Raw genomic sequence first — 13518 nt, 5'->3', positions numbered from 1 at the left:
TATTGGAGAGAAAAGCAGGGAAGGAAAGAGGGCACAAATCAGTCTCTGATCTAGATTGAAGAGAGGGACGGATGACTGGTGTGTGATCTGGAGAAATGACAGAACAGAGACAGGAAGAGATTGAGAACTGGGCCAGTGGTTCTGCACCATTTGACAGAAGGGATCCAACAGGTAGAGTTTATACCCACTGGTTGTAAGGTTGCTGATCAGTCAATTGTACACATTCTAATAGTGTAACATAACAGTGTGTGTGTGTTTCTATTGTACTAATTGTATTTAATTGCATAAAAAATATATGATGCATGTGAATTGTACATATATTTATTTGTTTTGTATATTTCTTTACTGTGTTAGGATAAATGCAAGTATGGATTTCACTGTATTATGAAGAGATGACAATAAACTTGACTTGATGGATAGATTTTTCTTTATCTTGTAATTTTTTTAAATATTTAAACACAGAATTATATTTTGGAGTGTTAATTTAAACATTCATTATTAAAGAATAATTATTGTTCTCATTTGTTTAATATTTTAATGCTAACTCTCTTGCTTGGATGGAGCCTTGGTCATTCACAAACAAAGTTGGGCAGGGTCTTTGACTTAATTTTCAGCTCTGCATTACTTTTATGCACATTTTAAATCATTTTTATATGCAATACAGTAATTGGGATCCATATGCATTGTTGATAAATGGGAGTCTGGGAGTTTTAATATCATGCAGATTGCCTTTGTAAGCTGGTCCAGGCTGCAGATGTTAATTCATTCAGATTTACACAAAGACTGAACAACTATCTCCCTGATGAGAGGGTGACATGATTAATAACTCTGGTCAAATAGAGATTTTGCATATTAAGGACAACACGGAAGCTTTTTTTCCTTGCCTGTAAACAGTCTTGCTATGAGATGGCCTTTCTGATTCCTATTGTTTTATATTGTTATGTTTTACATCCTAAACAATCAGTAACAAAATTAACAAATTAGAAAATGCATATTTTATAAAATAAAAAGTGTTTTAATTTGTCATCTATTGATACTATTGTTTTGTAGTGTGCTATTTTAAGAAGAATCAGAAAAAATAACACTTGGTAATAAAATGTACTGTGTGTATTAATCACTTGCAAATGTTGGTATTTAAGGTTAATAATACGGGTTTATTCATCTCAATGATAATGTCAGAAGGAGCTTTCATCTAGACGTCCTATGTCACATTGAAAAGATAAAATACAAAAAAGAAAAAACAGAAATAGGTAAAAAATGTCCTTTCATTTTATTAATGACTAGCAAAATACCCGCGCTTCGCAGCGGAGAAGTAGTGTGTTAAAAAAGGAATGAAAAAGAAAAGGAAACATTTTGAAAATAACGTAACATGATTGTCAATGTAATTGTTTTGTCACTGTTATGAGTGTTGCTGTCATATATATATATATATATATATATATATATATATATATATATATATATATAGTTTTACACACACACAAACATATAAACATATATATACATATACACATATACATACATATCTACATATCTACATATACACATATATATACATAAATATACACATATACAGTATATATATATATATATATACCCTTAGGGGTGCAAGCAGCTGTTGCTGGGGGTGCCAGAATCCATCGAGTAAGAAAAATGAAAAACATTATTTGTACAAAATCTTAATTTATCTATCCATTCCTAAATAATTAAATGGGCAGGCTATTTTGTATCAGTGCAATACGCTGTTTGTTAAAATGGATGACTCCCGCTCCTACGTGCACTTAGTGCTGCGTGGGTATTATGAACTATCGTATCTGTTCAAGTTCTATTTAAATTTTAAATATAAGTCATTTTTATTTAGTTGACAGAAATATGTTTGGTAGGAATGTAAGTTAAATTGAGTTATCATTGCATACATTTTTCTTCACCATAGAAATTTAAAGTCTAAATTCAACTTACATTCCTACCAAAGATATTTCTGTCGACTAAATAGAACCTACTTATATCCAAATAGAACTTGAAAAGATATATTTTGTTGAATCTGATCGCACACTACATCAAGCTCGCGTGCTATTGTGCTCTGGCCTGCCTGCCTCAATAAGTCACCGTCGCTTTGCTCTTACTTTTTTACCGTTCATTTAATCATGGCTAGTCGCGAAAAAATTAGAAAATGGAAGAAGGATTACACTGAGTATGGCTTTACCAAAACGATTATTGATGGCGAATAAAGTATCCATTATTCATAAAGCTTCAATTGGTGATCTGTTTTTCAGCGTTAACCTCATATTTTTTCATACTTCTTCTCAAACCAAGGGGGTGCGAAATCGGGATCGTCCGTCACAGGGGGTGCCAGGGTAAAATGAATCGGGAAACGCTGATATATATGTATGTGTAGATATAATATATGTGTGTATATATATATACATATATATAGTTTTACTGTTAAATAATGGAAAGAGTGGAATGGAAACGCTCGACAGAAGCAGTGTACATGGGAATGGTCACCAACAAATATACCAATGTGAACAGCCGCCCCATGCTCTCATTCAGATTTTTCTGATGAAGTAAGTCAAGGAGATCAGTGGGAGATTTTCCTGCAAAATCATCCATGGCATACATTACAGTCAGTTCTGTTTTTAGCCGAGACAGATCAAAAACCACTCCGTGGCTCTTGTGTGGCCGCGTGCGTGAAATTTTTCTTGTATTCCCGAAACTTCTGGGGCTCGAGGAGCGTGACAAACATCAGGTTTTCGTGGTCTTGAAATCTGGTCTGTGTCTGGCAAATAATATTGTCCAGAATCCTGCCATGGAGTTGGCCGTAGTGCGAGCGAGGATCTTGCGCTCAGAGTGTTTGCGGTGCGTTCAGTGGCCTTGTAGAGTTCCTCATATCGGCTTCTATCCAATCAATGGGTATGAATACGATGATGTTGCCATACGCCTGCTAGAGGGCCCTACTGACACCAACTCAAAATCTGATTGGTTGAAGCAACAGGTTAATCGACATTTATTCTGTGTTAGAGTACCTGCACAATGGATTGTGAAGGCCTCTCTGCCTGGCAACAAATGATGGCTGAAATGTGATTGGTTAAATGCTTTAATACGAAAATACATGCCTGGAAGCAGCACAACCATCGGAAAAGCTATGAAAGGAAGCGAACAGACTATTTGGAATTATTTAATAAGTATTCATGGACAAAATATAATTAACATCAGTTTGTGATTCAGATATTTTTACTTATGAATATGCTAAGCACAGTCTTTGACCCGCGAATATTTACCTTATATAGGCAGGCACTCAATTACGTGGGAGGCGTGATGATGCGAGACGCAACTCCGCCTCCCACGGCCATCGAGCTGCAGTCTATTACAGTATATGGACGAAAATAGGTCTACGTTTGTGAAATCCATACTTTCTCTGAAAATAATTATTTGGTTTTTTTAAGTCCTTGAAATGATTTTGTTATCATGGCATTGATTTGTGCTTAAAATAAACCTTTTCGGCCGATGTAATGAAGAGCTTCCTGTTTAAGCGGGGCTGCGAGACGTGAACTCAGCTCTTTGGTGCACCTCATTTGATTTTTTCCGGCAAACAAATTTTTAAAACTAACCATATTTTAAGACTCTAATCAGAGTCGGAGTAATAATTAAGTTGGCATAGTCATTTTAGATCTGAGATTGGCTACAATTTAAACAATGACCGTTGTTAATACCTGGCCATAATTACTCAATTTGCCAATAGATGTCAGAAGGACGGATGCCAAAACCAAACTGCCCAAAGATAGATTTCAACATACCAAGCAAATGGCGATACGTTCTAAATATACTTACGGTTCCAGAGCTGTCGAACGGTTTAAGTCAGTCGATGATGTTAGTCCTGGAAAGTACGCCCCACCAAACCAACGTTCCAAAAACCAACCAAACTTACTGTTATCTGCTTGAACCAACTCCGACTTACTATACTCGGTCGTCCAGCGGCGTCACTGAAGCATTCAAACAAGCTTAGCCAATCATGCAATACTGCGTCCGGTATTGACGCGAACACCATACATAAGGGGTATTGACACGAACACCATACATACGGATAGTATCAACTTATATATAAGGATGCTTATAAAAAAGTCATTTTTTTTAAAATATTATAAATTAAATGAAATCATCAGTCAGCCAGGCTTGTTTAGAAAACTAATTACAAATATTACCTGATACCAGTTACTTTAACAAATCTTTTAAAAGTTTTTGCCTCAGATTTTCATGACAGTGTTTGTGAAGGAGTGCTTCTTAGTTTCCATTTTTCAGTCCACCTTATTATAATTTAAGTAGGGATCCTTAAATCCATGATTCATTCTTCAACGTAATGAAGTCTGGATCATCTTTAATGATGCCTTTGAGAGTTTTGAATATTTAGATATGTTCAAGTTCTCATCGATTTTTTGTCCAGGGATGTGTTTGGTTCCTCCTACATACAAAGCTTCTTGAAGTGTTACAACTTCTTCATTATGTGGTGACCACAACTCCACAAAGTGCACCAAGTGCAGTAGCATTTAAGACTCTTAACAGAACACTTAGTATTTTTAAAAACACCTATACCATAGTCCAATATTTTATTTTCCTTTTTAACTGCTTCTGCGTATTGCCTGGGAGGTCCTCAATCCTTTTTATTTTTGTTGTGTCCGTCTTCCTTCATTTATATTTTCTCTTCATGTCAAGTTAAGTCAACCTAGGGAGCATGCACTGGTACAGTACATTGCTGCACCAACCACACGACAAAACAGCTCAGGATCCCGGTTGGCAACCCCCCAGGCAGACACGTGGTCCAGTTCTACCCTCCAGAAATTACCCTCTATCTGCCGCAGCCAGGTGTTACGTGGGCGACCCCTTGGCTTGGTCCAGCCATTTGGGCCCTCAACAATGAGGATCACCCTCAGGGAATTGCACCACATGGCTGTAGTGCCATAACTGATGGTCCCTCACAATGCAGGTAATGTGCCTCATTCGGGACTCCATGAGCAACCACTCATTTGACATAAAGTCAAGAGAGACACAGTACCAAAGGAGTCCAGTCTTCGTCTCAGGTCACTGGATAGTGTCCATGTCTTGCAACCATATAGCAAGACAGGAAGCACCAGGACTCTAAACACTAGGACCTTTGTCCTTTTGCTTATTTAATACTTTACATTGTCTTAAGCTGATGTGCATTTTCAAACTGTTTGCTCAAAGATTTTTTGGCTCCTTCCTCAGTATTTGTTATCAATCTGTTCATTTTATTTTATTGGTTTACCCACTATATTAGAATCAATATTATTAATACTTTAAAAATCAATAGTGTATAATTCAGTGTATTACTCCCAGTGCAGATCCCAGTGGGACTCCACTGATAACCCCATTCCATGTGGAATGTTATCTGTACTTGCTCTCTCCCATTAACCAGCTTGAAATCCAGGTTTGTAATGTAGCACTGATGCCAATTGCTTCCAGCTTAAGGATTAATCTTTGTTGTGGAATCACATCAAAAGCTTTTTTGAAAGTCTATGAAAGATTTTGTCATATACTTTGCTTTTGTCTTCTGCTCCCATGTGATTTTGATAAGTGCTTTGGGACTACAACTAACATTAGGAGGAAAATTAAATAAAAAATTAGACAATGAAAATTCTCTTTGACAGCTACAAATACGTTAATACATTTTCTAAAATTGACTTTTGTTGTACAAGGAAGAAAAGGAGCGGGAGCATATGATGAGAACATCAGATACATGAGAAGACTGAACCATGAATCAGACGGCAATGCAAAATAGGGCTTAAAAATATTATTACACTCACACGCTTACTAGGCCAATTAAAAGGCATTAATTATCTGACAAACACATCCATGAGAGGTGATATGAAGCCAGAGTACCTAGGCAAAACCCTAGCTGATACAGTAGGAATGTCCTCAATACACATAAACATTCACTGGACTGAAAATTGCTGTGATAACCAGTTGGAAAAATAACATTCAGACCCACTAAATCCAAGCCAGGTTTACAGGGTCCCATTCTTGTAGCACTGGGCACACAAGATAGGCACAAACATTTGATGAGGTGCCAGTCCATTGCAGAGACCGCTAATGCACACATCTATACTGGAGCAATGTAGAATTTCCAAATAACCTAACACACTCATTCTAGTTGGGATGAACCAGAAAAACAAAACAAAGACACAGACAGATCTTGTAAGCCATACAGACAACAACTAGGCATGTGATTGAAATCTAGGTTTATGAGATGGCAGTGGAAACATTGTGTCATTATGGTAAGCACAGGTCAAAAAATATTACGCTTTCTATTTCTAAGACTAAAAGTCCTCTTTAGTGAATTCAGGGAATAATATTTAAGGAAAATTTTCATGTTAAAAAGGTAACATACAAAATATCTGACAGATTATCAAAGCTCATACATTCTTTCAAATTATGTTTTATAATTTTGTTTAGTTTGTGCAGAAAACGAACTTTAGATTTTACAACACTGACACAAATGAATTAGTGAGAAAAGCATGTGAAGTTTTTATTCTCAAATAAATTTCACCTTACAGACAAAAGCAATTATTAAAACAATAACATGTAAAATGAATAGAAAAATGTACTTTCATTCTTAAACCCTCTTAATGCAATGAAAACTGGAAAATGTTCAATTAATTGAATGAATTAAGAAGTTACCAAACACCGTAAAAGTAACTTGTGAATCAGTAAAAAGTTCCTACAAATGCAACTTTCCAACCTGTGTCCCAGTCTGCTCTGATATATTCTTTTTACACCCACACAACAGAAATGGCTGGAAAACATCTTATGGACTAAGTATTAAATAAATGAAGTTATGCATTTTAAGACATTCTTGTTTATCATGGCACTGGAGTTGTGTTGAACTTTCAAATAAGAATTTCACAATACTCTGTGCACGTGACAATGCTTGTAGTACTACTACTGCTACCATAACTGAACAATTTGAACCTCGGTAGACTTGGGAAAGTCATCCAAGTGGAGATTCAACGATATAATTCAACAGCAGAGATTTTACTTTTGCTGCATTAAAAACACTAAATTAATTGTAGCAAGGACTCTGGCAACAAGAGCAGGCAAAAAAGAGAGACTTCTGGGAGTAGAGAGTGTATTTACAAATGTAAATATAAGGGCCCTGTACGTTAATCTATCTTCTGAACCCACTGTTTTTCAAAGAGGGTTCAGTTTGCAGCTTGGTGAAAAGAAGAAACAAACTCTGTCAAGAGATGCCAGTCCATTTCACAAGATAGTTGTATACACACGCACACACACTTATATAACATTCACACTAATTTAGAATATGCAGTAAACTCAATGTTTGAATGAACACTAAAAGAACAAACAAATTAGAACAAGCAAATTCTCCACAGAAGTTGCCCATAGCCTGGAACTGAACCAAATACTATGAGACAGCAGCACTACCTGCTGCACCACCATCACTACCAACTGCCCAACTTTCTGTTTTTAATCATAGCTAGCCAACCATGTACTTGAACCAATCAGCAAAATATCCTGTGGTACTTGGGGCCTTGTTAGTACTCCTTTGTTGGCTGACTAATGTAATTTTATTCTGGTACTATAGAGTATACATTAAATTAGCTGTGGAGTAGGAGTAATCTAGCACAAGGGTAGTGGAAAGACCAAAGTAGTCAGAAATCATGCAAAGGTCATAACCGGGAATGACAAAATACTCAAAACCTAATTGAAAACCAGGAATCAGAATTGAAGAAGTATGGTTTAAGGTCTTTAACCAGCAAAGTAAACTATAAAAACCATGACGAAGAGAGAGTTTAGGGCTGGTATCCACACTCTGGTATAGTGACAGGAAGTTAGAGGTGACTTTTCATTATACATGTCTCATTACCAAGGTGACACAACAACAAATTGCACCCACTCCTGTGTAAAGTAACAAAAATAGTATTGGAAATGGCACAAAAAATGTAAATATAAAGTACAATTAGATTCTGCATGAATCAGAACCTCATATTGGTGTCAAATATCTTGATAACATTTAACAAATAAATTCATCCATCCATCCATCTATTTCCAACCTGTTAAATCCGAACAAAGGGTCACGGGGGTCTGCTGGAGCCAATCCCAGCCAACGCAGGGTGCCAACCCCCCACATAACAAATAAATCCATGACATAAAATACAGAAACATCTCATAACACTTGAACTTCTGACCAGTACCACGCAGAACAGCTAGCAGCAATACTAATGCTAGCTTAAATAGCAGCAAAACCTCTGGATGAAAAATCATTGTTTGCAACATTTCCATTATTCTGTTTTATTTTCCCCAATATTTACAAGTAGAGAGTTTTGTTTCCTTTTCTTGAAAAAGCAGAGTTAGGCTAAATGAAACTTCACTAGCTAAAATGACTATTTTATTACGCAGATAAAGGTGATTTTCTGCCATAAACCAGTCTTCTGCAGTGCCACCCTGCAACAGACCAGAGCTGCCACTCCAGTTAATTAAGAGCATGGGAGGCAGAAACAAGCTATTTTATGCAGGCTACAATAAAAAAAAAATCTTAACAATGAGGTTCGTATTTGAGCATATTTTGACATTCAACTAATAATGGGCACTGACTGATGTATATCAGCATGACATGTTTTTAAAATTTATATTTTGAAACACCCTACAATTCTAATTTAAGGGTTCCAAAAGGGTAGACTTCCTGGGCCCCCTGTATTTCGCACACTGATTTGACCTAATCCACATTATTCAGATCTATCCTGTTGATTCAGTGTGACTCTATTACAAGCAATACATGAATATTTCCTAACTGACATTCAATTTTTTTTTTTATTTTCTTGAACATTATACAATTCAAAGTGTGTGCTTCCACAAAGATCTTTTTGAAGTGAAATGAGTACAAGGCTTATAAAATAGAGGCACATACAGCCCAATCTGTGAACATGTACATACGCAAAATGATCTAATGCACATTATAATTCCTGAAATATGTACAATGCCTGTGAAACATATTCAGCTACACACCCCCACCATTATTGATCAAATGGTAAAGAAATCCTAGTTGAATGTATTCTGATTTTATTTTGTCATAGCAACTGTATTTCTCCTCATTTTGATAGGCATTGTTAAAAATGAATATAAATTAATTTTCAAAATATTTTCACTAGAAATGAATGAGAGAGGGAGCATGGTTGGGTTGGGTTTGGCATTACTGCCTTACAGTTCCAGATTGCATGCTCAGATCCTAGTCCAGTTACTGTCTGTATGAAGTCTGCATGTTCTCTCTGTGCCTGTGTCTTAATCCTTAAAGACTGCAGTTTCAATCAACTTGCAACTCTCAACTGGCCTTGTAATAGCAAATGCTGGCATGTTTTTGAGTTTGTCCTGCGCTGTCTAGGACTTATTCTTGCCATACACTAATGTCCTTGATAGGCTCCAGCCCACTACAGTCTTTCCTAGAAGCAAATGGATATGGAAAAAAAAAGGATGGAATAGAGGAAGAACACAGTGGATAGTGTTGTTGCTTCAAAACTCCAAGGACCTGTGGTGAAGTTCTGACCTGGTCACTGTATGAATGCTAGTTGTCCGTGAGCATTTTCTTTGGGTACGTCATTTTACTCTCACATCTCTAAGATTTTATGTAAGTTAAATGTCAGCTTTATGTTGGCCATGTAAACAGGCTGGAACCCCATGTTATGTTTAGCTTAAGAATGAAGGATTCAAAAATGGATGGCTGGATGGGTACTTCACTAAAAAAGTACTGATTAAGAAGTACAAATCTGTGTGTTTTTTTCTGAATATTGACAACTTTCCCTATTTTGGAAAAATACTGAAACAATTACTGGAGAGTTTTTCACATACAGACATCACCAGATTTTCAGCACATTCTTTTAAAATGTGTTTTCCAAAGATATATTTTGTTTGAGAGCCAAAGTTTTTGTTTGTTGTGTAATTTTGCTTGAGGCAAGGATAAGATTTTTACATTTAAAAAGCAAGAGTCTGTCAAAAGTCCCCATTAGTAAAACAGTGCTAAAATGTGAGTGACCTTTGTTTCTGGATGATTATCTTTCATGTGCCAGATGCTGAACACATTAATTTCTTACATTTTCAGCAAGTACATAATTGATCTATCTTGAGTTTGTGCAAGGCCCTTCTTGTTTTTACAAAATGTATTCAAATGGTAAAAGAGGACATTTCTGACCTTTAAATTCCCTTTGATTCCTTCAAGCTCCTTTGTAGTTTTGGAAAGTTGCCGCAGGATGCCACTTCGCTCCATGAAAACCTCCTTGAGCTTCCTTTCTAGGCCCTCATAGCCATGTCTAATTCAGAAATAAGAGAAGACACATTCAGGTAAATTTTGACATTGGATGTGAAACAAACAAAAATTATATGTAGTCCATCATTTCTTTCCAGGAGGGAACATCTTTTTTTTGGCTTTTATCATCATCTAATATCCATCAAAACACTGAGATGAAATTTTATTTTTTCATATTCCACTGAAAACATTTTTTGCCCATTTATTTCAGTCAGTGCCTGCTGTATTGATCATACTGATATTGAGTACTCCGCAGTTTTATCAAGCAAACAACATATTTCATCTTTTTATTTTGACATATGAGAGTTCTGTCCTAAAATATGGATGTTAAAAGAAGAAACCGGTTGCCAAGATATGATTAATTTTAGCTGCATCTTTGTACTTTTGTGTTTGTGAGTAGTGTGTGCTCATCTTGTCAATAGTGGGGATGCTGGATGTGAAAAATATCCAGAAACTCGTATGCACCATATAATGTGTGATTAAAAAGTGTGACATAAAAGAAATTCAAAGAAATTGGTGGCGTTAGTGTGGGAATGAAATATCAAAAATTGTGGAGCCAAGTACAGATTGGTGAACGTTAAAATTCTAATGTGGTATTTGAAATGGTAAGAAAAAATATTTACTAAAAAATGACGAAGAAAGGAATTGTGTATCAGATTAATAAATGAAAAATATTATTATTGGTAAATATTTTAACCTGAGTTCACCTGCAGTCTTCAGAGAGAAGCTGAGAACAAGCAATAAAAGCCAGACAAATATATATTTCTATCTTGTGTAAGTTATATCACTTACTACATTTAAATCATGCTCTAATGTAAACTTCATGCCATTCAGGAACATTTACTGTCTTTATACCAAATTCAACATATAAACAGATTATGTAGAATTTTATGGAACCAGTACCTCCTGAAGGGACTGAGATGATAGAGTTGAGTAGATTTGACAGGATTGATAAATTGAGAATCAAAAGCAATACCCAGAATTGTAGATGAATGACAGTAGACACTGGAGTGCAGATAATAGTAGACTGTGTCTGGAAAAGTGATGGCAGTAATTGCTGTTCATAATGAAATTTTCATTTGCTCACATTGTAAAGGCTTGTAAACTTGTGATTAAAACATAAGTTAGGATAATGCAGAGATTTCAGTAGTACCCGTTGTAAATTGAATTACAAGGTACTGTCTTCAAACTAACAGATTGTACAGATAACCCACTTACTCCTTGTCCTTCCCAAGCTTTCATCTCCCAGGTTCCTTTTATCTCTTTTTTTATTCCGTATTTGGGCTAAATTCGTTCTTTCAAGGGTTGCCTATTTTAAGCAACAACGAGGATTAAATTCCCAGCCAACTCAAAGGTCTTAACTGGGATTTGGGATGTCATTCAAAGCAAAGCATTCTCAGTGACTTTGATGTTAACTGAGTCCAAATACTATTAAAAGGCCGGGCACCCAAACATAGACTCTGCACCTATGGTAGGCCCCAGAAGCCTCCTCCTGCAAGGCAATCCTCATGGGCACCTAACAACCTTTATTTCATTAACATTTATTTTACATGAAATCTTTCAAATGAAGCATTCTTTTCCAAGGGAAATATTTTGCATTTATAGGCACATAGTGCAATGTTTTTCAACTAATGTAGCACAGTTGGATTTAGTGACTTACTAAGGGTCATGCAGTTCAGAGGCTTAGAATAACTTGACTATCGTTGAGTAAAGTTCTAATCTGCTGGTTTTGGAGATGTAATTTGACCTGATTGGATGACACCCATCAAACCCCACTTATATACAGTGCAGCCAGTGAATGAATACCTTGCCTGGACTTCCCAGCTTCTCCCTTTTCCTTTGTGTTTTATTCTCTACTCTGGAAGCTTACTTTATAACGTATGGCATATTTTTAATATTCCCTGTTGTTGGGAGTGCTTGGCTGTATGTCCCTGCATCACTGAACAAGTGGACACATGTTTTCTATTAAAATGGATTTAGGTATTTTAATGTGACAATACTGCTCCTATTATTGCTACTACTACTACTATTATGGATCACATTACCCACTACAAGTACAGAATAGGTGTTGCAACCAGGTGAATATTCCTCACATTTAGTACTAGTAGTAGTAGTAGTAGTAAAAATTTTATGTGCATGTTCAACAAACATGCAAAACATCACCACTCTCTGGCACAATAATAAACTTCATTTTATGGAAAAGAAAACACAAATCACCTAAACTAACTGATAATTCAGTTGTGCGCCCAATTCACTTAATTTGTTTACTGCTTCTGTCAATTCTTTATTTCTTGTAATAAATACATTTGCAGCTTTATCCAGGTATTCGCTGACTTTTCATCTTTGTTGCAGACACGTTTTGATAGCCTGCTGGTTCTAGGAGATTTAAATATTTTTTCAAACATATTATTTAAATATGTTTGTTGTCTGGTGAAACCCCTTGTTAGAGAATTTGTAAGTCTGGTGGACTCCATTAACAGCCCAAGTAGTTTCACGTCCTACTTATCAGAAGGGTCATGTGCTGAGCCTAGTCCTTATTCCTGGCCTTCCTGTAAAAAATGTGGCAGTTTTTGATGATCATTATGCTGTTATTTTCCAACTTGATCTCAATGTCTGTCCGGGAATATTACACATCACTTAATAATTGCAGAATCTGTGTGATACCTTTTCAAACCTTCACTCATCCGTGGTGACTGCGATCTGTGTGCTGCAATGCTTATAGCCTGGTTAGGCTCCTAGAGTCTATATGTAAGTAAACATCAGACCTGATTGCACCTTTAAAGTTAAGGAGAGCTAGGATTAAGGCCAGAGCCTTTCACAGAAGGATTTGGCAACAGTGATTCATGCTTTTATTACATCTTTATAATTTAAATTCTTTATATGTGGGATTGCCCAAACCTACTCTGTTGCGCCTTCATTTGTTACAAAATGCAGCAGTTAGATTTCTGGCTAGCACTCGTAGAAGAGATAATATCTCACCTGTATTGGCTTCTCTCCACTGGGTGCCGGTGAGATTTCAGATTGACTTCAAGGTTTTAATATTTGTTTATAAAGCCTTGCATGGCATCACCCCTAAATATATCTGCGATATCTTTCATACCCTTTCGAGACAAGAGTTTTGAGGTCATCCACTCAATTATTCCTAGATTATGGCTAAAGTTTAAGGGTGACAGGGCTTTTTCAGTTATTGTTCC

The 13518-nt window shown here is 36.2% G+C and overlaps 1 protein-coding gene across 1 annotated transcript in view; it reads right to left on the bottom strand.

Annotated features, from left to right (window-relative positions):
* luzp2 (leucine zipper protein 2) overlaps positions 1-13518 on the bottom strand; it is a 708607-nt gene that overhangs the window by 338672 nt on the left and 356417 nt on the right. Inside the window, exon 2 of the mRNA XM_039753635.1 lies at positions 10211-10328. Within this exon, the coding sequence (XP_039609569.1) occupies positions 10211-10328 (118 nt within the window). The remainder of the gene's footprint in view (positions 1-10210; positions 10329-13518) is intronic.

The sequence above is a fragment of the Polypterus senegalus genome, chromosome 1 (assembly GCF_016835505.1).
Source record: "Polypterus senegalus isolate Bchr_013 chromosome 1, ASM1683550v1, whole genome shotgun sequence".
Lineage (NCBI taxonomy): Eukaryota > Metazoa > Chordata > Cladistia > Polypteriformes > Polypteridae > Polypterus > Polypterus senegalus.
This window is presented reverse-complemented; position numbering and strand designations above follow the sequence as displayed.